At 34.5% G+C, this 26,767-nt stretch overlaps 1 protein-coding gene across 1 annotated transcript in view; it reads left to right on the plus strand.

Moving 5' to 3' along the window:
- Positions 1-26,767, plus strand: part of SCFD1 (sec1 family domain containing 1) — a 56,395-nt gene that overhangs the window by 17,514 nt on the left and 12,114 nt on the right. Inside the window, exons 11-20 of the mRNA XM_075503067.1 lie at positions 3,270-3,409; positions 3,829-3,919; positions 4,270-4,343; positions 6,692-6,773; positions 13,892-13,988; positions 17,873-17,943; positions 18,874-18,953; positions 19,525-19,587; positions 20,618-20,693; positions 22,894-22,947. Coding sequence (XP_075359182.1) covers positions 3,270-3,409; positions 3,829-3,919; positions 4,270-4,343; positions 6,692-6,773; positions 13,892-13,988; positions 17,873-17,943; positions 18,874-18,953; positions 19,525-19,587; positions 20,618-20,693; positions 22,894-22,947 — 828 coding nt within the window. The remainder of the gene's footprint in view (positions 1-3,269; positions 3,410-3,828; positions 3,920-4,269; positions 4,344-6,691; positions 6,774-13,891; positions 13,989-17,872; positions 17,944-18,873; positions 18,954-19,524; positions 19,588-20,617; positions 20,694-22,893; positions 22,948-26,767) is intronic.

A 26,767-nucleotide genomic window follows, 5' to 3' on the forward strand; every position in this document is an offset into this window, starting at 1 on the left:
AAAACAATTTGGAAGATTTTCTCTAGAAGGTTTATTTAGCAATAACTTCTAAAATGGTTAAAAAGTTGAAATCTTGATATTATCAAAAGATAGGTAATTCAGCAATCCTAGCTTTTTCTTCAGTAGTTCATGATCTTTTATGTTATGTAAACTCCAAACTCCAGTAAGTGCAATTCAGTTTTGAAAAACAAATGCTTTTAATGAGTTTTTAAACCTATTTTAGTATTAGTTTGAATTTCTAAAAATACCTATTTCTGTTTTTCTCCACAAGGTGGTGTAGGTGTTCAATATAGAGATAGCAAGTGGTATATGACCCTACTGTGAGGAATCTAAAATAGATTTTTTTTAGTAATTTTTTGGAAATTCAGATAGCCTTAAACCACTTTTATTTCCTCAAGTTTATTTTATAAAACCAGTAGTAGAAATGTACTTGAATGAAAGCAAATACTATTTACCTAAGATTTATGCATTTCATATATAGTTACGGAGTAAATAATAGAAGATAATATGAGTAAGAATTACTATCCGAAGGCTTTTTTATACTGTAGAGTTAGTCATGCAAATTATTTCAGTATCTAGCTTTGAGAAATATTTTGGTTTTATTATTGAGACTGTTAGAGGAATATGTAAAATATGCACATGCACATATGTGTTTGTATACAAAGTTGGTCGTGAACTGTATAGTCATACATACAGTGTTGTCCAGAGACTTGCATTGCTATGAAGAAAATATTTTAGCACTAATGGGATATTTTAGGACAGTTATAAATTCTATTTTATGTAACTCATTCCTTGTGAAAAGTCCCTTCCTCTTAAACTTAAGGGTGCTTTTTACAAATAAACAATTTTTTACTTGGTTTCTTTAGGAAAGGCATATATGAAAAAAACACGGTTTGCACTGTATTTTCTCCAATAACTGTTGAACTGGCTAGAGGCTTGCAAATAGAAGTACTGAATTTCTACAGGTTTCTTTTGAAAATCAGTGAAAGAGTAGGGGATGGAAACCCAAATTAGAATTTTTTACAGGTGTAAATGCTATTGCACAAGGTCTACACTTATTTTGGTTTTTACCTGCCAACCATTTAATCAGCAAATCCTCACTTACTAGATAGTAAATACATCAGAGTTCCATGTACTTGCCTCCTACTCAGCTGCTAGGTAGAGAAGGTAGTGTTGGGTGGCCTCAGGCCTCAGGCACACCTAGGACTTAGGTACATCAAGATGGAGAGGGATCAAAGATGTAGTGGAAGCTGAGGACAACTAGTGCTACAAATATGGAGGGGTATTAGAATAACACTAGAAGAATGATTTGAGGATTGTTGGATATTTATCTGTACTGCATCAGGCTTCAGTATTTTCTCTGGAACAACTTGTTAAATGTTGCATGTTGCCTCTAATTTTTGCCTGAGTTGATAGGATTATGAATTTGTCTAGTGAAATTGTAACCAAGTGGCCTGTGATTCCCTGTCAAGGGCAAAAGTTTAATTTGAAAACCAGTCAAGTTATACACCTTAAAGGCAAGCATGCCAGGTTCTTCATGTACTAAGCATAGTATTTCATGAAATAACCTCAGTAGCCTTTTAAAAGGCCATAAATTGTAACCATGAAAGTGTTACCAATGTGATGATTATGTAAACTGTACTTTCAAATAAATTGCTTTTCATTTAAGCTCTGTTACAATAGTCAGGAATTCTGTGGGGTGTTGAACTAAATGCTAACCCAGCCACAAAGTTGTGTGCTGCATTGGTTTAAATTATAATGTTGGTGTTTCTACACATAAACAGGCTTGTATGAAGAGATTCCCATTTCTGAATAAAAAAACCTTTCAGGTGTGGATACAGAAAAATGGGAGGCATGGATAGAAAGCCTTATAAAGACAAAATGGGGAGGTGAAAGGAGTTTCTACTAATCAGTAAGAATCATTTTGGTAAAACTTGTAAATGCCAAAACTAACTTGGAAACTGAGGTCACTGGTGAGTTAAATTGAGCCAAAACATAGATCTCCATTAAAACTTATAGCTGAATTTGCAATCAAATGATTTTTTTCCTTTAAGTTTTTATTGAACATGTGTACTTGAAAAATGCTCTTTTTTTGCTGAAACATTAAACACATCTTGTAAGATGAGGTTTGTGCTCATTGACTGCAGGTGCTTCCTTTGAGTAGCTACTTGGTTTTGTTTCTATTCTGGCATGGATCATTTATAGTATTTAATTTTAAGTGTGAACTCTGCCAAGGGATACCTAGAAACATTTTAAAATTTTATTTGACGATTTCACTTACAGTGATCTAGTTCTGTATGCTGTAATGAACATAACAAAGTGGAGTTTTATTTCTGGAAAAACTATTTATTCTAAAAGATTCACGGCAGATTCTATATAGTTGAAGATTTGACTCTCATTATAATTATTTGCCAAGCAAAGAGCACCTTTGAAATTTTAAATATTCTTGAAAAGGGTTAGAATAAAGTCAGCAAGTGGAGTACTTGTTAATCTTTGCTGAAAACCAGAGAGAATATGTATACTACAGAGATGTCCTTGGCAAAAGCAATGGGGGAAAGAACCAGAAGACATACAGGGAGCAGTGTGCTGCCATATTACATGAGAATAACTGTGTCATCTAGCAAAAAGATGTAGTTTCTAGGTTCACGCATCTGTGGAGGAGGACAAGCTATATGGAGAAATAGCAGCTTTGTTGCAAACTGTTGCTTTATCATGCACTCACTATTTCACTAGTGTTTAAAAAAATAGGGAAAGAGCTGTGAAGGTGTCGCTAAATAGTCCTCACAGTAGATATTCCTGTTGCTGATGTCATGAGCTTCCTTGCAGCTTTGATACATTTGCTGTAGTTGTGTAAGTGAAATTCAGCCTTAGAAACATCTTTTGTCTGCAACACAGAAACTTTTGTTACTTTAAAGTTTTGGTCAGTTGTTAGAGCTCAATTATTGCTAAATAATTTATTTTCTGTACAGAAAACAGAGTTCAGTATCAGAAGATTGCTTGCATGTGAGACAATCAGATGTCTTTGCTTAATATTTGTTGCTTTGTTTGGTGTTTTTTCAATTAGTATGAGTAATTTTGGAGTTCTTATATTGCTGCTGTTATTATCTAGTTAGTTAGTAAACTGTTTCCTGCCCTCTTATGAAATTCTAATAAATAGCTGTCTTAATATTTTTTTAGAAAATATTCTAGAAGATCATGGGTTGAATATAAAAGACTGATTAAATAACTAAAAACTGTCAAATATTTACATAGGATTCGTCTTTTTTTAGGATTTCCATTTGAATAGAGTTAACTTGGAAGAATCAACAGGAATGGAAAGTTCTCCAGCAGGTGCTAGGCCTAAGAAAAAAAATAAGAAGTCCTATGATTTAACTGCATCTGATAAATTCTGGCAAAAGCATAAGGGCAGGTAAGCTGCATAGGTACAGAGTTTATATTCATTTAGTCAATATAAATTCTAAGTATTCTTCATATTATAGTAGTTCTATTTTTAAGCTTCTTAGAAAATATTTTTCAAGGGTTTTTTTTTTTAAGGAATGATCATTGTCAATATTCATTGTCCATATTAATTGTATATTAGCTTTTTGTTACAGAGGACAAAATTGTTCTTATCAAAATTATGTAAAAATTTTGAAAGCAGTGAATATATCTTAGTTTAAGTAAACCTACAGTAAGATGTCATTCTTTTCACTGATTTGATACTGCTGCATGATTTGTGTATTGATATCTCTGAAAACGTTTTCCTGATCGTCTTGATTACGCAACCTGTCTGGTTCTACTGTTTCAATTTGTTGATTTGACTGAGCCTAATGCAGAGTATTGCATTAGTCCTTTTCCAGAGGTAGCTGAGTCTGTTCAGCAAGAGCTGGAATCCTACAGAGCCCAAGAAGATGAAGTCAAAAGACTTAAAAGTATCATGGTAAGTTTTTTCACCTGTATGTGCTTTATGTAAAGCATAATAGGACTTGTAGAGATGCTTAGCCCACTCCATCACCCCCACACACAAAAATTATCAGCACATGCTGAATTTTAGGCATAATACAATATTCAAAGTAGGACTAGAAGTACCGTATTTCATGAGAAGGTTCAATTTGTTGCATTTATTGGCATTACATTTATATACTTCTATAATAACTGTAAAACACAATGCAGACATAAATACCATTATGAGAAAATAGGTTCTAAATGTACTGACTATTTGCATGTGTGATCTTTGTATTTATTATGACTATTTTTATTCCTCTTTCCAAACCCTTCCCCAAAACCCAGGGTATAGAAGGGGAGGATGAAGGAGCAATAAGTATGCTTTCTGATAATACAGCTAAGCTAACTTCAGCTGTCAGGTAAGTAATCAATAATGCATTATTGTTTAATTAATTGGGAAACATTTCTAATTCTTTCTGTCATTTTACTTTTAATATCCTTTGAAATAAATAGCTTAAAAAGTAGGCTATTCAGCTCAATAATAGAGTTTAAATGCTTTATAATTCTGGTAAAGTTTAATGCAGTGTCCTAGACAAGTACTTGCACATGTAACTTCCACAGCATGTGTGTGTGAGCCCTCTACACATGGCTTTGGAGCGTTTCCTCAGCCAAGCTGAATAATCTAGATGCATCATAGATTTGCTTACACTCTTCCACGAGAAAAACCCAACTACCTACTTCTGCATTCCTTCCTTAAAAAAATTGTTAGTGAAATCCACTTCCTGAAGCATCTTCTTGCTTTGCAGGGTGTGCAATTAATTACATATTGATGAATGTAGTTACTGTAACATCTGTTGGCAAGATTATAGTCATTAAGAACTTTGCATGGAAAATTTACTCTCCTGCTTTTGGAGACCTAGCCACCATGGATGACACTGAAAGTCTGAGATTTAGAATTGCTCTTCATTGTAAATCTGTTTTTCATTCCACTGATGCCTTGGAGAAGGGAGATGTTCAGTTTGCTGCCTTTCGCTAAGACCCCAATCAGAAGGAAGAAGGAATGATTATTCCGAGGATAGATGGGGTGATATGCCCAGCGTCCTGTGAAATCCAGCATGTGTCTGCATTAGTTAGTTGTCTCTTTGTGAGTTTCAAAAGTTGTTTTGTATGCTATGCCTTGGTTAGAATTTGATTGGAATTACAAAGGATACGTGATGGATCAGACAGTTTCAAAAAAGCGAGCAGATGTTTCCAAGCTCCCCCTATAAAGCGTTGAAGTTTTGTACGTCTCAAGATGCTGGTTTTCAGGTTAAGGAAGCAAGGTATGAAAGTGACAAGCATCAAAAGCTTTAAACTGATAGCAAAAAAAAAAAAAATCATATGACTAAAGCTTCATCAGGAAGTTTTACTGTTCAATTAGCATACTGTTCAATATGACTGTTTTCTGTAATCTGACTTTATTAAGGAAAATCTCATCCCCCTTCAGAAAAGTGTATAACACAGTAAACTGTCCTATTGCAGTGTTTCGGCTCTAATCTTTAGGAGTATGCCAAGAAGTCCAAGTACCATTAAGATCTTCCATTTAGGCATGTTTCTGCTGGAAGAATTAGACTAGGCTTTGCTGTTTCATTGTCCATCTGCTAGGAGGAAGAAGATACCCTTCAGAGTTGTCTTAGGCTTTACAATTTCTAGAAAACTTTGGAATATCTATTAGTAATTAAAAAAAGAGGTTCTAACATAGAGAATCTCCTGGGTTTTTTCCTTTCTTTCTTTTTTTTAAATGCAGTCCTTTACAAAGGCAGTACTAATCACCTTCCAGCTATAAGGTCATTAATGGCCAATCATCATAGGTAACATTGATTTTATAATTGCTTAAAGGAGGAAGGAAAGTATGGTTATTTAACTGCATGGTTCTTCAGGACATGCAGTCAATGTCATTAAGTGCCTCTCATCCGCTTATTATTAAACTGAGTAAGACACTGACTGTCCAGGGTGCTTTTGGCTGTGAAAGTATATAGACCCTGAGCAGTCTTTTATACATGTGATGCCAAAGTGCCAGCAATGAAAATCATGTAGATCACAACACCTTAAGTTACAAATTTTCTACAAAGTAAACTTAACCATTCAGTTTCCCATTTCACAAAAGAAAATATTTCAGTCATGAATCCTGCATAGAGAATTGTGTTCTATGCAGAAGCACCTGTAACAAATTCCAGGACATCCAGATGTTCTGTGTTTATTTGACAGATATTATTTTATTTTATTTGATAATTATTTGACATAATTTGATATTATTTCACAGATATTATTATTTGGCAGATATTGACATGTTTATATGTATCAGACATGGTACATATAATTTGATTATTGATCATTGATTATAATGTTGATTATATAAGCCATAATTCTAAGTAGATTATTTGTTTAGGTAAGCAGGGCATATATCTGTTGTTAATCACAAGCTTTCAATAGGAATATTAAATTACCCACATTATGTGTGTTTTTTGCTAGTCAAGGTAAAAACCTGTTTTACTACATTACATGTGGATAACATCCTTCTGTTATGAGAATCATTACATTTATACTTTGTAATTTTTTAGTTCCAATCCTACTATATTCTATAATTTTAGATTTTAATAATCTTTAGAGGTCACTTCCAACCCAAACTGTTCTATGATTCTATAAAATTTTTTGTACCGACTGTATACAATACACAATTCAACTAACTGTGCAACTCAGCAGGTTAGTTTGTATTTAATCTCTTCAGCTCTCTTCCAGAACTTCTGGAAAAGAAGAGGCTCATTGATCTTCATACAAATGTTGCAACAGCCGTTTTGGAGCATATAAAGGTATGATTGCTCTCCAACTTCAGTTTTCTATCAGTAGTGCTCCTTACCTGGAGAAATATATTTGGGCAGGTGAAGTAAGATAAGAAAGTGAGCCTTCTCAGTTGTGCTACCTTTTACAGAAATCACTGTATAACGTTACTTAGTGTTGAAGGGTAAGAGGGAATGAATTTTGAATGCCTCTGCGTGGAAAGCAAAGTAGACATACCAATTTTTTTCTTATCAGAATTTACTAGTATACTCTCATTTTTTTATGATTGTCACAACCTTTATTGTGGGTTGAAGTCTTTCTAAAATAAACTTATGACGGAAGTGTTTTGTTTACTTTAGGGATGTGTCATGGCAAGTTATGACTTCAGTCTAAGCAATTTTCTGTTCTGTATGTGTTTATCAGAAGGGTACTGTTTACTGTTCACCAACGAAAATGATACCCAGAGCTGTGGCAATAATGATGCAAGTTACTAAACTGGTCTTTCCAGCAGGGTCTGTGTTAGATGTCTTGTGCATAATTTAAGCACTTCAGAAGGATGCTTGTCCTCTTTTCTGTTTAGGTCTGCTGCTCTTGTATCAGAGAACTTGCAGATGGTTTCAGTATCAAGTAAAGACCATGGTTACTACTTGGATAACTTGGCAGATGGATCTGTTTTCACAGTATGAGAACACAAATTACAGATGAGGCTTTCAGAAACACTGAAATTCTGTTTTTGAAAGTGATTCAAGCACCAAGTCTCACTGAAAATCAATAGTTAGAAAATTTTACCCCATGCTATTTATAACTCATCGAAAGCGATGTGTTTTGAAGCTTTAACATTTGTAAAGTGCGTAAGATCTGTCCTCAGTTATTACTGCTACTGAATTTTTTAAACTAAGTACTATAAATGAACAAAGGATTCATTCTGAATTTTGATGAATAAATTAATTTTACAGATTTATAAAATTGGGGAAGATATATAAGTGTATCTCTGTTTGCCTCATTACTGTAGGGGCTAGTTTATGTGCTTTTGCAGTATTAGGCATGTCAGTTTTTGTATCTGGCAATTTAAAAGCAGGACATTAATACCACTGAAAAAAAATAGAAGCTGACAATGTCAATATTTTATTTGATGCCTTCTCTGTAAATTCACTTTTCTAAGAAAGATACTGAGATGGTAATGTCAGGCCTACACCAGTAGTATTTTATATACTGTTTGTTGGACAGAAGCCAGGTTTCAGAGCAGGATGTGGAATAGCAATAACATCAGTTCTGATGGCCAGTGTCCTCTTGGCAATGGAGTGGAGTCAGATGCACTTGTTCGTTCTCCATTAGGTGATAGTGACACACTTTTCTGTTACCTAGAGGTGGAAGGAATTACCTCAGGGTCCCTCTGCTATTAACACTCTGCTATCCCTTAGGCTTCCTCCTCTGACAGGGAGCCTGCTATTAGAGAGTTCCCAGGCAGTGGTGATCCATTTCTCCATAAATGATTCTTAATTCTGGTATTGCGAAGTGCTCAGGGTTCTTACCTTCTTACGGTATAGCTGTCAAAGAAGATTGTGAGACAAATGGACATGCAGTTTCTTCAATATATCTGTGTCATCTTTTCTTTGATTTAGAAAGAATCACTTCCTTCATCTCCAGCTATTTAGGAAACTATCTTAAACTCAAACTAATGCAGAAGCACATGTTTTTTCTTTTGGAATTTACCTACACTAAAGCCTTTTCACTGATTGAATGTAAAGTTTCTTCCAGCTGCTTTGTCCTGTCCATTTTCTCCCCTCTTTTCACTCTCCAGTGTCACAAAAAGTATCTTTCTATCTCAAGCTGTGGAATTTTAATGTGCAGGTTGATATGCTACCTAATGGATTCCTCAAAAATACTCTCAAAAAGGGCAATATCTCAGCCAGTACTTTGTAAAGAAATTCTGATGGCACCTTGAGGCTGTGGTTAATAGGTTCTATATACAGTTAAATAATTAAACCAGAATAGGATAAGAGAGAATTTTTTTGGCAAGTGCCCAGTCATGAGGAGCTAGTGAGGCACCATGCTCTTCTTCAGGTTACTATATTTTCACTTTTAAAATAATCTGGAAGCACATTCGTACTTTAAAATAGACTGTTTGCATTGTCCATTATGGTTTTTTACTACATTAAGTATTTGAGCATTTTTCTTCACTACATATATGAGAATCAGTGCAAAGAATGCTACAAGACCTGCTTTAGATATACTAAGTGAATTTAATTTTTCTTGTGGTCATATTTTAGTGTCCAGTTTACAGCTGCTTTCCACATTCTCTTGGATCATTTTCTAAGACACAGCGAGAGGAAACCAGAAATGAATCACATACTCAGGGGTCCTGGCAGTTTTCTGGCATATCTAAGTGTTTAGTGAAATAATGGAAAGAATGCATCACTTTTTGCATGAAGTGAACCATCAAGTATTTATTGTCAGTGCTTAGAACAAATGCATCCTTGTTTTGCATTGATTGTTTTTTCTCTGAAGAAGCTGGTGACTGAGGGACTGTACCCAACAGATAACAGGTTTAGGAATAGAATTATGGATATCTTTCTAGCTGCTTGAGAGTTTCAAGTAATGCTTATCTTTGCATGTAATTCTAATGCGAATACTAGGGCTACTAGGTTAGGGTTAAACTATGTTAAATCATGGCATACAAAAAGGTGTACACGTACACTTTTCTAAAATGATTAATTGGAGAGCGGGTAGATTAGATAACATCTTGCTAGAATTATATACATATGAATTTAAGCAGCAGATTTTTATGTGAATTATTATCTGTCTTAGATGACTGACACTTCTTTAGTTTAGGGGTTTTTTTTAATTCCTACATAATTTTCTTATCATGTGTCTCTGATTTTGCTTGATCTCAGGGCCTAATACTTTGAATGACTCCATTATTGGGATTGTCAATAGCCTTTCAAATTATCAAATTCGTGTTTTGTAAAGGAATTCCACTGCTTTAACTACTCTGTTTTAAATGAGGTTACATTTTTGTCTTACCCTGTGAACAGAAACAGTATGTGTTTGTGAAACATATATGTTACAGTGCTCCAGGCTGTTTTTCTGTAGTTCAGAACTGATAATTGAGTAACTTTCCAGCAAACAACAGCTTTTTCTGAGTTCAGTTACAGTGACCTTTCTGGCATCATTCTGTGCAGTTCAGTCAAAGGGAACTGTGGCTGTAGCTGCCACTTTCAGCCTTCTCCCAGAGTTTCTCTTCCTCTTGAGAGGAGCACACTATAATTACCTGACCAACCTCACTCATTCTAGAGGCTATTATTTCTGGTTGTTTTCTGTCTGTATCTTTGAGAAATTCCTCCCAGTAATTTCTTAGAAAATTTCTTTTCTTCTGCATGTTCTCTCTCTCTGTCTCAAAGGAAGAACCTTTGTACTGTAAAGAGGATAGGAGAGCCTCCTACAGGTCCTTACAAAAACGACCCTCTAAGAGATTTTGATGGGTCCTGCTTCCACTTCTCTGCATAAAAAAGAAGGAAATTTGTGTTCATTTTGGAGTACGGTGCTCAGATAGAGATTCCTGTGCGCTTCAGTAATTTTCCCTAAAATAAATTTTGGCTTATGAACAGCCTGTTTCTAAAAATGCTAAGTTGAAAGCTTTCATAAATATATTAAAAAAAAAAAAAAGACAAAGCAAGCTGAAGTGTAGAACTTTAACTGCAATACAGATCCTGTCCCTGAATTGGCAGCCAGAAGGGTCTCCTGGATGAGGTCAGTGTGGAACAAGATGTCATAGTAGAAAATCAAGAGCAGGAGGCAGAAAGGGAATAACTGTAAATGTAAATGCATCTTGATTTTATTATTGGTTTTTATTATTATTTTTCTTCACCTTGCTTGCCAGTTTGGCACCGATAAGAACCTCTTCTTTGCTGTCTTTTTCTATTGAATCTACAGGATTGTTTAGCTCCTATTCCCCAGCTTTTCCTCTTGGCATGTCTGTGAGTTTGCCATTGAGTGACCAAAATTGCACTTACTTAAATTAAATGGGACATCTGCTTCTTAATCAGCACTTCTTAGACAAGTTGAGTCTTCGGGAAGTAACTGTCTCATTGATGTGGCATATCTGGGGAATCTGTCAAAAGGTAACTAGTAGTGTTTACGGCTATTGAGTAATCCGTATGAAATTTGATTAGGTGTCCATCTAATTCCTAGCGAACCAGTATAACAAAAATATTGCCCTAATTAGCATCTTTGCTAGTAACCTTCATTAGTTATCTAGTGAAGAAGCAGCTGAATAGACTCACCGTATTGATCCATCTGTTTAGTCTGTGCTTTTGTCGCATCAGAAAGAGAGTCTTGAAAATTTTATATTGCTGCTTACCTCTGATGTCCCTATTGTAGATAGAAATAAAGGGCCTGAAGTTTTAGGATTTTCAGTTTGGTTTTTTTTCCCCTCCAAAGAGCGTTAAGTTCACAGTTCAAAAGTAATTGTAAAAAATTTTTGAAGAGAGTGAGTGTACATGTACCATTAGTGTTTCCATTTAGGCTCGAAGTTATAGCAAATACATGCAACCAGTGAGTTTTCTTTGCTGCAGTTAGTCTGTTTTGTTCAGCAGTCTTAGTCAAACAGTCATAAAATTGCACATGGTTGAGAAGAATTTTACGTAGTTTGTGCTCCAAGTAAGTTAACAACTGTAAATCTGTTCTTACAGCTGAAAGTATCTCATGTCTGAATTACATAATTTTATTTAAAAGTTGATCTGTAAACAAATATAGTGAATTAGGAATCTTTTTATGTTGTACATTTTTACATGCCATCTGAATAAATTTGTCTTAAACAGATCACCAGCTAAGATAATACGGGCATTGCCAAATTCAACAATAATATATTTATCTTAATAAGGTTAAGTTTCCACATTTCAAGGCAATCCTTTGTTTGTTGGATGGCTTTTGTCTGGGAAAAATATTTTAAACTTAAAAACATTGAATTTAGCTCCATCTAAGGAGATACAAATGTAGTTAAAACACAAAAAGCAAGTGAATGTAATGAAAAGACTAGAAAAATTGTAGTAGTTTCTTTGTATATGTTTTATCTCTCTAGAGAGAGTTAAGGAAACTGTAACGCAGATAGTCTCCAAGATGCTGTAAAACTGAAGTCACAGAACGTGTCTGACATGCCGGATACCAAATTGCATCTGAAGTAAGGACTTGGAAAAAGGCTGGTAGTTCAGTTCTATTCAGACTTTAAACTAGTGTAACATAACCACTGATAATCACTTTAACTTTGGCTAAATACAGGATTAATCCAGGGTTTTACAGTAGCATAACTACCAAAATTTGGCTGTGACTACTCTTCTAACATGAGCTCAAGGTAAATATAGCTTGAAAGAAGCTCTAGCTCTTTTTTTTTGTCACTTCATACAGCTTATATGTAGTTGTAGTCCTTATGACAAGCAACAGAAGACATCCTTCTGCCCCTAAAAGTAGCAAGTGGTCATTTTTTGAGGACTCTTCTTGGTAATTTAGTTTATAAACTGTAATTACAAGCTTCCACAAAGGCTTTAAATTAAGTTGGTCTTCTGCAAGTAACTGCTCTTCTCAATGAGTTCAGTAGATGGTGAATGAGAAGTGTTACATAGCTACCTGCATCATAAGCTGATTGCCAAAGGCTTTCAATATTAAAATATTCTTGTGAAGTACCTCTTCTTTTATTTTGTATTCTCATCTCCAACTCTTTTTTGATGAACTTACAATACTCAGATGGTGAAATATCCTAATATCCTTAGGCTAGAGAAGTACCTTTTTTTTTCTTCTTTTTTTTTCCTTTTTTTGGGGGTGGTGGTGAAATAACTGTTTTTTAAAATTCCATTTCCTTATTTGTGATCTCAGGAATAATTTTAGTAGAATTCAAAAACGTGTGAAAAACAGACTTCTAAAGTTTTTATGTTGCTGCCATTACAACAACCACTGCACTGGGTTAGAGGGTGCCATGTTCTGCATGTCTTGGCATTATCAGGCAAAATTTCCTGAATCTCTTAACCCAAGAAAAGCCCTGGTGACTCTTGCCTCTGGTGACTCTGGATCGTTTCAGTCTCCCAATGGGTATGATGTGGAGCTGAAACACTTCCAAACCAACAAGATGGAGACGCACTCTGCCAGTCTCCTCTTTGAGCCAATACATAGCTGAATGTGTCCAAACACCAGGATTTAGTTAGTTACCTACCAGATTATTAAGGTTTTGTAAGCTGAGTAGTTCTAACATTTGTTGTGATGCTACATTTTAATGTTCAAACATTCATAATGATCTGTGGTGTAATGGAAGTTTTTTAAATAAGTTTTTGAATGCATTTTTCTATCTTTAGACTGTAAGTTCATGATATGATGGTCAAGAATTGAAAAGCTTGGCTGTTCGGGCAGATGTATTGCAGTGCAGTCATTAGTTGCATGGCCATGTGATGTCTTCCATAAAGCTTTTGCCACGTTAATTTTGCGCAGTCCCTGTGCCATCCTCCCTAAAAAAGGATTTTCACAACTTGATCTATGTGTGTCATTGTATAGTGAGAGACTTCTTTTTCCAGTGTTAGCAAGATAATCTAATTATGAAGTCCTTCATCTTTGGTGTGAATGAATTATTGCAAGCCTTTGATCTGAGGTAGTTATTTCAGTACCAGTCCAAGTTGGCAGTTGCCAACTTTTCGCTGGGATGATGCCTTAACGTATTTAGGAATTTCCCACGTTTATCTGCATTGAGTAATTGCCTTGTGGACTGAGAGACTTGAGGTTCAGCATAAACTTGACATAATATTCACTTGAACATTATTTTTTCCTATTATAGCATAACACTACGTATGGTGGCATGTAGTTTTCAGCTATGGCAAAACCATAGTTAAAACCAACCAAAGCTTCTCTTCCAGTTTAATATTTGCATGTCAGACATCCCTTGCTTAACTTGCGTTTCCACTTTTAATACGAGAATTACATAAGCGACAATTTTCTGAGAGTTAATAAAAGCATATTATAATGCAAGCATTAGTTATTTTTACTGATAATTTATTTAAAAATAAATTTTTAAAAACAGTCTTGATAACTAAAACTATATACCTTTTTAAAGAGGAAATAAATGTTCTTTCACAGTGTTAAGATGTTAACCCTAACATTTAATCTTAAACAGAGTCGAAAGCTGGATGTGTATTTTGAATATGAGGAAAAAATAATGAGCAAATCCACTCTGGATAAATCTCTTCTGGACATGATTTCTGACCCAGATGGTGAGTACCTTAAACCTGAACTTGGTATAAAATTTGTTAAGATATACAATAAATCTGTACCTGCTGGGATTTCAGAGTTGGTAAAGAGCTTATGTGCAAGCTGTGCAAGACTTGTAAAGAAAACAGCTTTTTTTTTATTTTTAGTAGCAGTCTAGAGAGGTTAGTATTTCAATGGAGTAATACCCAAAATATTGGCAACTTTTGCAGCTCCACTAAAATCCTTTCCCAACTCCTTGTTTCTGAAGGTCAAAATATTTTAACTTTTGTGCTTCTCCAGTATTTACTAGTGTAGCGTGGAACTGTGTGGTCTGAACAATCATGATTCCTTAGAATCCTACTGCATGTTTTATAACACACGCGTACCTCACAAACAGAATTAAAAAGGGCATTTCATCGAATTTGGTTAAGTCAAGGGGTTGTAGTGCAGGTAGCTCTTGCTTGTGTGAGGATAAAGATGGATGGGAGAAGGTGGAGAGAAGGGAAACAAGAAGTAAATTGGCCAGCTTGCTGAGAGACTCACCTGAAGTTTTGCATACCTTGACACAGCTGTGGCATGTCTGTTTTCACTGTCTAAGAGCAGTGCATCCCAGCTTCTGTTTCATATATGGTTCATACATAACAAAGCTTTACACACTGGGTGATACTCAGATTCTCTATTAGCAGGAGTCACTCTAGGGGTCTTTCTGTAAAAGGTTGAGACCAGAATGGGTTCTCAGCTTTTCATAGTACCATCGCATCAACTCTTGTTTCAACCTCCCACAACCTGAGGTATGTTACAACCCTCTGACGGATTTCAATATGATCTGCTACCAGTTGGCTGGAACAAAATAACCTGCAGAGCAAGGTTGTAGAACTTACGTTATGACCACTGGCGTGTCTGCATATTGGCAAGTATATTGGCAAACCTCAAGCATTTAGAGGCTGGGGATTCCTGCTCTTTTCCCAATATGCTCTTTAAGAAAATGTTTTGCTACTGCATGCTTATGTGTGTAGTCTTGTAGCTACATATTGGACATAAGGTCTGCTTGGAGTTTGTATAATGATTCATGTTTATAGAAGAAGTATATATAAATCCTGATGAATTTTTAAAAAAATCTTTTATTAGTGTCTGTGCTATAGAATCAAAAGGCAGTAGAAGAAATAGTACACGGTTGGTAGAAGTCTGAGCTAAAATTTTACAGATCTCATGTTGGATCAAGTCTAGAAACTAACAGACTTTCAGAAAATCTAATGGCAGGCATCAATCTGTAGTTCAGTAGAGACATTCATGGTTAATATGAAGCTAATAAGAATATGTATAATCTGTATTTTTATTAAGCATCAATACAAACTAGTCCTTTTCCATGTTCAGAATTAACTGTTCATGTACTATTCTGATTTCAGCTTTTATGTTTGCATGAACTTAGATATGAAAACACAAATTATTATGCTTGCTCTTATTTCCTACTGGATCAATTACTTTTTACCTGAATGCATATTTTCTATGCGTTTTTAGATTGCAGTATAAAGCAAATTGTTTTCCAAGCCTGATGTATCATATCAACATCCCTATTAGCAAAGTTCCTGGGTTTTACGCAAGAGAAAGATTAGATTTCCAAGCTAGAGTTTTCCTTCGTAAGCTGAGTATTCAGGTGTTCACAGTAGCACATTAGCACTTTATATGCATTGCCTAGGTTTAAGTTAAGTTTATATAACAAAAGGATTTAAGTTGAATCATGGCAATTATTTCCGGGCATGCTATCTTGTAAAACTGGCCAGCTTCCTATTGTGCGATTCACTGAGAAATACCAGCAGAAAACGTTTTGAAGTAATAATGCATCGAATCTTCCAGTGCTTTCAGTAGTGAACTACTTGTTTGCATTATTGGTGGGGATACTTGTCTTGTGGACAATGACATCTGCAGAGCTCTTCACAAAAGCACTTAGACTCGAGCACTTAACAGCTTTAGGCTTCAGCCTCCCGTTTCTTACTATGTTGTAGTAATCTACCACTCAGGACTATTAGCTGCCTCCCAGTTCAGTGCATATTATTATATCCTGGAGTAGTGATATAAACGGGAGTTACTGGTTTTGCTTTGCTCTAGTAGTTAATCAGTAGCCCTAGAGGCTGCCTGCTGGTTTTTGAGTGGAAAATAAAATTGTTCTGTTCTAGGTTTACCAAGTTAAGTTTTCTTCAGAACATACAGCACTCCCCCTCTCTATGCTGTCACAGACCATAGCCTAGGAAAAAATAGTGAACATTTTACAGGCAACTGACCTGGGTCTTAGAGCTGTTTATCACAGCTATGATTTACATCAGTAGTATGTCAAGAAGAAAAGTACTTTTGCCAAACAAAGTGGTTTTCCTAAGATTTGGTAAAGTGTACACAATACAATCACAGATTTTTTTAAAAATTTATTATCTGTTAGTAAGACAAAATATTATTTACACTCATGTAAGTGAGACCACTTACACTCCTGTGAGCACAAACCTTCTAGGAGTTTTGTAAATGTGGTAAATAGGCCCAGTGAGGGAAATGCTTCTGGAGTGCCAGGGGATTCAAGTTGAAACTGAAACTTAGTGATCAGCAAAGTACTGAAACAAGTTATAAACTGTCAAGCTGGAAACCAAGTTTCCAAGTGAGTTACAGAAACTGAAGTCAGTTACACTGTATATTTAGAATGTTTAAGTGCTTTTTTTACCCAGGTGGACTCCAAGTGGATATCTACCTTGAAAGCTGGCTTTTGGTTTAGATAATACAAAGTTTGTTCAGTTCTTGATCTTCTGGCTTACTGGTGTTTGGTAAAGGATAAAAAAACTTGTTTCCCAGAAAAAATTGTACCAAGTCATAAACGTTCATTGTGACAGCGCTTACTCTTAACTTCTGCCAAACTAAATATATGCTCCCATATAAACAAAAGTTGCAGATTAGATTAGATGATCCTGTGCTGACATGATCCACATTCTGTAGTGGGGGAAAAAAACCCAAACCAAAAAAACCAGAAAAAAATATCATTTTTCTTACCCACAAGTACAAGAAAGTGCATTTTTATAAAGTATTGTACTATATCTAAAGGTATCAAGCTTTTTTACTGAGTTATTGGATTATGAATTTGAAATGTTTGTTTTGAGAAGTTGTACTTCTGAAATCTTAATTTGAAACTATGGACTTTATTAATAGTGATTCTCTTCTAGAAAACAGTAGATGGTGTTCAAAGTCTGCTGTAGTAGGTTATAGTCTAAGTAACACAGGGATGGCCACAGCATTTTTTTGATCTGGCAGAGATGCATTTTGATTGCCGTTGATAATGCTTCCCAAGAATTAGTAGCAGTGTTTTTCTCCAGTGAATGGTATGACAAAAGACGATGCAGGAGGTGACATCCTTCCTGAAGCAAGTTGAAAGTTCAGGATTTTTTTCCTGACCAAAAGTTCACATAAGTGCTTTTGCAGCCCTCAAGTTTTTCAGTACAGTCAACCATAGAGCTGCATAAAAAAATTGTAGAGCTAAAAAATAATGTGCTGTGGCTTTTACTTTTATGATTTTTCTTTAGTCTGCTCTTTCATTGATCTACTCTCTGCTAATGCTTGCGATCCCCGCATAAAATAAGACATAATGCCACTACATAATTTATTTAGTATGTTATTTGAAGAATGATATTCACTACGAGCAAAAGAGGGAAGTGTAAGTAAACTTGCAGAAACAGTGAGCCAGTCTAACCTAATTTTTAATAAATTGCTACATGTCTGTCTACCATTTTATACACTGAACCAGGCCATGGTTATAGATAACAATTATTGTCATAACTAAAGGTCTGAATGCACATATATATTATTACTGAACAGCAATTAACATAGCAGCATAGTTACAATTGTAGGTTTTTAATTATTATTTTTTTCACTGCAGCGGGAACTCCAGAAGACAAAATGCGATTATTTCTTATCTATTACATAAGCTCAGCTCAGGCACCTTCAGAGGTATGTATGTTCTTTACAGCTTCCAACACCAAATTCTACCACACAGGATTTTTCTGTATCGTTTCAGCACTAAATAGGTATTTCTGCTTCTCTTTGAAGGGAAGTATGAAATACCCAGGAAATATTAAAACTTCAAATAAATTTTGTAGTATTATCAGGGAATCTGCTCACAAAGCTTTAGCCACCATTTTGAAGGATATGAATGACTAGTAAGAAGGAAGATTGTCTTTTGAAATATTTAGTTCAGAGTTACTGCAAGACACATCTTGACATGCTTTCTATTATTCTGCTCCACTGCTCAATAGAAGTAGATAAAACAAAATGTTAATATGACTCTTTCACTCTATCCTTGTATATTCAGGAGTAATTTTGGGTCAGTTGACTAGCAGATGAGTAAAGCAGAAAAGCTTCTTGTGCCAATATCTGAATAATTCAGGAAACAATTTCTTAATATTTCTTTTGAACTCATGATGATTAATTTCAAGGAAGATTTTTATTATACCATAGAAATATTATGTGGTAGAAAAAATATGTTGGGTTAGGCAAAGAGAAAGTATTCTTATAAATGTATATTAACTCCTCTTCATTTTTATTATTTGCTATTGTGACATTTTACAGAAACCAGTATTCTGTCAGGTTTTTTAAAGATGCTGATATTAAAGACTATTCCCATATCTGACAGTGCATGGGATTTAATTCCACAAATGCTGTTAAGTTTAATGAGAGCTGCTCATAGCAAATTGCATTTTAAGTTATAGTTTCATACTTGGTAGGAAATGGGATTAAGACTCATAATTACTTTTTAACTTTGGTCAATTCTATAACTTTACACTGCTTATTTAATATTTATATAAGAATATCTTGTCTTTCCACATAAAGAGAGTTAAGAGTAGTTTCAACTTTTTGCAATTCTTCACTTCATAATTTCAGATTGATTTGGAGCAGTATAAAAAAGCGTTGATGGATGCAGGTTGTAATCTTGCTCCTTTGAGCTACATAAAACAATGGAAGTAAGTAATTTCTTTTTTCTCCTACGTGAGGCTATAACTGGGTAATTTTACAGAACTCAGCATTGTTATCAAAGAATAATGTGTTATGTTCATACATCGTAAATTATCCTTAAACATTCATTCTGGCATAATTTTTTGCTGTCATTGTTATGGTAATACATGCGAATCTTATTTTAAAACTAAACTCCAGTAATGCCAGAACACTATTGAACATGACACATGCTAGTGTACTTAATGATCCAAGACAGAAACAACTTACTGTGTTAAATGAAAAGTTGTGCTAGTTCAGACTCCAAATTTATTTGGTTCATACCAAAGGGCCATGCTGGCTATCACCTATTCTAGTTTTACATGCCATCAAAATAAAGTCTTTGTCTTTTAAGTATAAAATCTAATTCCTTTCAGTTCCTTAACTATTATATTTCTATACAAGAGGGATGCATGTAATAAATAGTTACTTCCTGAAAGAGTTTGAGAAGCAGTTTTTTCACTTTCAGATGACCGGAGTGGAACATTCTACAGCAGTATGTGCCATGAGATAAGCATTTGATTTCTATCCCTGCTTTCACAGGGCTTTCACTAAGATGGCTTCAGCTCCAACCAGCTATGGAAACACTGCGCCTAAACCTTTGGGGTATGCTTTTGATTAATTTTCTGTAAGTCTTTGGGTTCTTTTCGCTTATTTTAGTAGTACTGAAAGTGTGATTAGTGCTATACAAGGCCCAGAATAAAACATTTCCCTATTTGTAAAAAGTTTTAAGTTACAGACAATTACAGTCTCCCCTTAGTGGTGCATAGGACTTACACACAGGAAAATAAAAGGATCTGTGACTAAATCCGCAAAGTAACTTAATATAGTGATATCTACACCTGCACGTTAAGTGTACAGGCTCTCATAGGAGAAGAATTCAGCACCACGAAATGGATCTATGACAGCCATCATTTTGAGCCTTATTTAGTCAACGGCAGAAGATAAGAACAGCCCTGTGTATTCAAAACTGGTTCTCTCCAGGGCTTGGAGACTGTCAGGGATGCAAGAACACACTGCTTTTTCATTAGTATCTCCTGGACTGTGTGTCTGTCTGCTTGTTGAAAGGTGAAGTTATTTATTTCAAGACATGAAAAGAAAAGATAGTGACTGCACTAAGGGTACATATATCCCATACAGGATATGGGACTTGGGTCTTTCCATGCTTGAGAGGATTTGAATCCTCATTACCAACTTTACTTTCAGGACTGTCACTGTCATAAGGAAACTGTGGCACAGTATGGTTAGAGAGAATTCCAGTGCTGTCTCACTTGGAAAAATTACTGGTTGGTTGGTTGGAGACACTGAGCATCTCTGTTAACTCTGGTGATGGGGACACCCACTTGAAAGGAGCACGCAAATCCTTGCATTACTGAAGTTGTAAAATAAACTGTTCAATGGATTAAAGACTAGAACTCAAGACTCCTATTGATAGGTGAGGATCTAACTGCTAGATTATAGGTGTATTCCCATATACTTGTTTGCTGTGTGGTTTGAAGAATATATTTCATGACAAATTGGATTACTTGGTACTTAGGTCCCATCAGCTTTAATGGGAACTGGATGTCAGCATAAAGCTTAAGAATTCAAACTAAAAAAAGAAGGTCTTACACATCATCTTTATTTTGTTTTTCAGTTTGTTTTCACGTGTTATGAATACAGGATCACAGTTTGTAATGGAAGGAGTGAAGAACTTGGTACTGAAGCAACAAGTAAGTTTAAAAACCAATTAAAAAAAAATTATCACATGAGCATTGTGAACATTTAGAAATACAACTTTCAGTACCTCTTGTCATCTTAATAAAGTTAGTTGTACAGTAAAAAAACAAACATGGACCTCTGCTGGTGGATAAATCTATCGCTTTGTGGCTTCCAATTTTTACACAAATAACAAATAATGTTCAGATTTTCTTTGAATACCTCAATTTGTAAGGAATTAGATTCCAGTATGTGCGATTAAGACTGATTTCAGCATTATAAAAAGAGCAGCTGTGGAATACTCAAAACAGACTAGGCCTTCATAAACAAAAAAACCACCTCCGTTTCTTTACTTGGAACAGCATGTATTAAATGCAGCTATTCCAGAGTGAATCAAAGGCTGAAAGTGTTCATTATCTGTTCAGTTACAATTCAAGCCTTTCTAACTTTCCCACATAAGCAATGTACAGCAACCATAATCTTGAAATGTGTGTGGAAATCAAAGTGTGTTTATAGTGACACAGCCACCTTTAAATACTCGCTTAACTTTAGAAAATATTTCTGAGCATAACTTGCATGCAGATTCAATGTACACCCCCAAAAGAAAATAAACAACAAAAAATGACACTGGTTGTATAACTCGTAGCTGAAATTTTGAATTGTGGTTCCCAGAAACCTGCTTCCCTGTAGAGGACGCATTATTTTCTCCGATATGCACTTTTGTCAGATGGCAATAAACAAATATTTACAATTAAAAATCTTAATTCTTTAATATTTTGACATCAAGATTTCCAAGAAAAAGATTGTTCGTTGTATTATAATTCTTAGTGGAAGAACCAGAATTTAATTTAGAAATACAGCATATCAGAACTAAATAAAATGAAATCTTACCTCTAATTAAATATGCATCTTTTTGACATAATCTTGTCATAGCTGTTGTTTGTTTAGCTGTCCTATTATACACGTAATTTATGCATGAAAAGTATCAGCTATCACATAAAAGTTTTAAAAAATTGTTTCTGTGGCTTTTGTAGGGTAGTCAATGAAATGAATTCTGTGGGAATTCCGTTATGACTATATATGATAAGGTGCATGCACAGTTACAAATCAGTGGTATGTCATGAAATATAGTTGAGGAAACTGTTTTAAATATGCAGCTTGCCTGTATGTTATATTTTATAGAGAGATCTTCAGATAAACCGTTACTTGTAGCAACAGATAATTATATTCTATATGAGACTTCCTATTCTTCTTACGTTAAACATTTTGTCTTTTCTTTTAACGTGTGTGGCTTTAAAAAGTTAGTATTATTCTTGACAAAATGGCTTGCTTTGTTTTGGGTTCTGAGTGAGTAAGAAGCCACAATGCCAATGTTTTCAGGATATTTTTTTTCTGGCTTTTAATTCCTTCTCCAGGTGTCTTGGGGTAGCCAAATAAAATGCTGTTCTTCCTCATATTTTTAAGCTTGATGTAGGTCTGTGGTATTTCTATTAAAGTTAACTTTTTTTTGGTCATTCGGTCATTCAGGGATTTACATTGGTTTTTTTACTAATAATTTTTCAGTGTTATTTGTAGGTCATCCTTTGGAATGTCCTTTTTTTGATATATTCTGTCAACAAGACACATTTCCAATTCCATTGCTATGTAAACTCTCCCTCAGTTTATAATAAGTTAAATGGTTTGACTGTTTAATACTTCAGATCTTTTGTCCAAGCTAACATTTCCCATCTTAAATAAGGAAAAGTAATCTTGAATCTCAACCTCAGTTTATTCCTTTCCAGTTAATCCAAACATTTGTTGCCAGGTTTGCTTTTTTTACCCATTTCTTTGACAACATTAGCTCTTTTTTAGAATCACACTCTTAATTCTCATCTTCAGCTTTAAAATTCTTTCCTTAAACTGCAACGTATTTTTTTAATATATACGTCTGCATATATTGGTAATATCTAAACAGAACTCTGTTCCTATCTTCACACTTTTTTTGCACTTTCTGTTCATCCCCTAGCTAGATGCTCCTCAGATATTTGCATTTTCTGTACAAAAAGGTAATTTAGGTGATGATAAAAATGCTCAACCTTTACAAAATATAAGAGGAAAACTGTTTAAAGTGGTATTTCAAATGGTCTGTAAACTAGTCCATAAATAATAGTGTGCCTGTGAATAATTCTTAGTAAACATTTCAGCATTCCATTAATTTCACATTATGTTTTACAGAATCTACCAGTCACACGTATATTGGACAACCTTATGGAGATGAAGTCAAACCCTGTAAGTATAAGTGCCTTCACACGGAAAGAGGTGGAACAAACGAAATCTTGAGGCTGTGATATGCAATATGCCATGGCTGGTTTTTTCATGATAATGCAGTTAAATCTAATCATGCAGTATCTCAAGAATAGAACCATTTTCATAACTATTTGATAAGATTTTTTGCATGAAAATAGTTTCTAAACAATGACAATGTATTGTGTCTCATTGGAACTAGTGTTTTTGAGGTTTTTTTCTATTCTGGGCTTCTATTACTCCTGTGCTGTACTGAGTTTCTGTCGCTCCTAAATTTCTAAAAGTTAAACTTTGGGCTGAAATTTTCTTTGCATCAAGGTGATTTTTTTTTTTTTTTAAGAGCGCAATTTCAGAAGTAAAGTTACAGAGAGATATGTTAGAGAAAGTTTTGTTTCACGCATCTTTAAAGCTTTGCTATTTAGAGGAAAATATTTTAGTACTCTTGCAGTCTTTCAGTTTGCAAGCAGAGTTGGTTTTGTGTCAGAAAAGTCCTCTTTTCCCCTTGTTTCTGTGGAAATTTACTCAGACTTACATAAGTTACAAACTTTCGAAACACTTAAATGTAAGCTAGATAGTCAAGACATTTGCTAGAATTTACAGCTAAAAATAGCCCTAAGCCTTTTTATACATAGTGTATAGTCAAAGCAGTCTTTTTTTCTTGCTATGTATTTGATTTCTTCAGAACTCTTACATACGACCATCCTGTGCACAAACTTGTTCTGAAAAAATCACCTGTTAAAAGTCATTTAGAAAGCTTTAATATGTTTTCCACATCGTATCAATCTTCCTGTTTTAATGACATCGGAGTCAGACAGAGAGATACAATTGTAGTATCTCCCACTGGTTAGTAGATTTAAAACATTCTTCTTAGTCCACTTTCACCTTCAGGTATTAACTATATGTAAAGGGAGATAAATAATGGTAAAATATGAAAATGATCAACATGCAAGTAATCCTGTCTTTTCTTAAACTGTACTTCATAGATAATATATGTAATGATTGTTGGCAGAAAATTTGCTTTCTCTTAATGAATGAAGATATTGACACTGCTTGCAAGACTTAGAAAAGATGTACAGGGCTATTTTTATCTAGTCAACCAGTAGAGGTCACTCAGAACACTTAATACAGCAAGCTGAAATTAAAAACTACAGATAACTTACAAGTAGGTGAAAAATGAAACAATTTTTTTTTAAATAAACACTAGTTTTCTCAGGCTACAAGTTTAGGAATTGATTGGAAAAGTTTACAAGTCATATGAGGTTTTTTTGCGACTTGATATTGTAACATTTCACTTGATAGAAAACAGCCACGATCACTTTGATAATTTGGAGAAAAAATTGATCTTCTCACTTGAAAAAGCAGAGATTGAGCCAGTCTGTCAGACGGCAGCTTCATGTTTCACTGCCATGTCAGAGACTGGAATTAATGGCCCAAAACAGGGAGTCCTACTTTTCAAGTCATAGGAGACCAGGCAAGCCCTAAAGAGTGATTCTGCTAACCTGCAGGAAAATTGACAGCAACTTTTTGAGTAAGTTTCAGCTAACAAAAGCAAGCCAGAGAGTCACTGTGGAATATGTTTATACTTTCTGTACCATCAACAGACGTGAAATTGTATCTGGGAAAGGACAATGTGTAGAAATACACCACTTGTGGCCTCTGTTCATCTTCTAATGTTTGAGGTCCTTTTCTATTCCCCAGAATAGAAAACGATTGCACTGCAGGCAAAATACAAGGGAGGGAAAAAAAGCTTAAGATTTTTTTTTTTTTTTTTTACAACACAGGAAAAAATCTCCTTTATAGTTCATTGAATCTTACTAACCACAGTGATCAGTGTATGAAACGTACATACAGATGAAAGTTGTAATGCGAAATAGAACAGATTATTGAGAAGTCAAACAATTATTGCAATGAATGTAAATAATTTAAATTATTTTCTAAATATAAAATGCAACAATAAAGTAAATATATGAAATATACAACTTGTACCACCAACATTGGCAAATATTATTGTCAGTTGAAATTTTAAACCTATTCAGAATGATATGCTGTGCAAAACTCTGTAGGGTTGTCTGTAAATCACTTTGTGTGTTACTTGTCCCTGCTGCTTCTTTTGTCTCACAAGGACAGCTACCAGGAGTCTACACCTGTGTTTTCCAAGTTTTTCAGAAGCAGGAACGGATAGAACAGTACTTATGGGCAATAATACCATCCTGTAATTTTTTAAATTTGTCTAGATTGTTTAACTATAGTTACACTTGTTCTTGAAATACTTATTCAGAAACATTAATTGATGACTTTAAAGTAATCTGTTACTTGGGTTTTTTTAATAGTAACATTTATTGGTCGAAGCAGGTTTTTAAGCAATTGCCTTTGGGATTATGTTTTCATAAAGGAATGTTCTGTTCATAAATCTAATAACATAGTTGCTTTGTTTTGGTATCGCTAAATAGAGATTGATTAAAACCTTGAATCTTCCTAACATAAAAAAAATCATATTGTCAAGTATACACAAATTTTAACCCATAGATATGAAATTGTCCACCACTTACTATAGAATTGTGGAGGTTCTTTTAAGTATCTTCCACAAAATGGTTTGATTCTTGAGTAAGGACAATCTTTGATAAGTAAGCCTTTAATATTTTTATGACAAAGTTCCAAAGAGGGTTAGCCGCTGTCAGTACAGTATGTACATTTGTATTGACCTAAGAGGTAGATAAATCTCATTTGTGATATATATGAATGGAACTGTATTTTGGTTAATATCATCCCTTTCAGTAAATATGGTATCCCTCAGGTTTAGGATATACTGTATGATTACCTTTCATGCATTGCAGCAAAAAATTCTAAAAATGGGGGATTTCCTTAGTCCAAACTAGTCATGTTAGCTTCTGCAGAAAAATAAATACAGACTGAAAGCCAAGGATATTTCTATGGGTCTTTTTCCATTTTAATTTGAAATCTTGAAAATTAAGTTTATAATTTCAAAAGTATGAATTTTATTCTTACAAAGTCACAAAAGTCACAAATTCAGTTGTGTGTAAGGAAACTGCTATTCAGTTGTTTTTATTGGCAGACTACCTATTTCGTAAAGCAAATAAAATCTCATAGGGTTTCTTTCCCTACACCTTCAGAACTGATTTCAGCAGGAATGTTGTATTTAAACAACAAAAAATAACCCCTAGCTTATCACATTTCTATTATTTTACCACTTCTCAGGTGTCTACTTACACAAGCCCACAGTGAAAAAACACAGCAGTAATACATTCAGGAGGAAAAGTTTGTTAGACTGTTTTTTAAATTCTGATTTTAGTTCTGGCATTAATCTGTAATTCATTCTAACAAGCAGGGAAGCTGCAGCTCTTTATCCAAGTTAAAGGTTTCTCAAATACCTCTCAGTTTTAGTCTAGCAATATCTATCCATTCCCAGCTCTCTCATTACTTCAGAGTTGCTATACCACCTTTATGTACGAGGCTGCCAAAATCACAAATCCTGGCAGACTTTAGAAATGCAGTTGAAATTCCCAGTGGAGCATATAAAAGCATTTTACAGAGGTTCAGTGTGATATTAGATCTAAATTAAATTTTTTAAAAAGCCAAACTTGAGGATAAAAGACTTATTTTATGTAATTACATAAAGGTCCTTAATATCAAATAGATTTATTTTCTGTGTGTGTAACCACCACATGTATACTAAATATTTTGTAGTATTAGAGATAGTTATGCTTTGTGAGCTCTAATAAATTCCCCAGATAATCTGTCTACTACTCAAGAAGAATTATTTCTGCTCTACAGAATCATCAAAACA

This window comes from Mycteria americana, chromosome 5, assembly GCF_035582795.1.
Source record: "Mycteria americana isolate JAX WOST 10 ecotype Jacksonville Zoo and Gardens chromosome 5, USCA_MyAme_1.0, whole genome shotgun sequence".
NCBI classification, from domain to species: Eukaryota; Metazoa; Chordata; class Aves; order Ciconiiformes; family Ciconiidae; genus Mycteria; species Mycteria americana.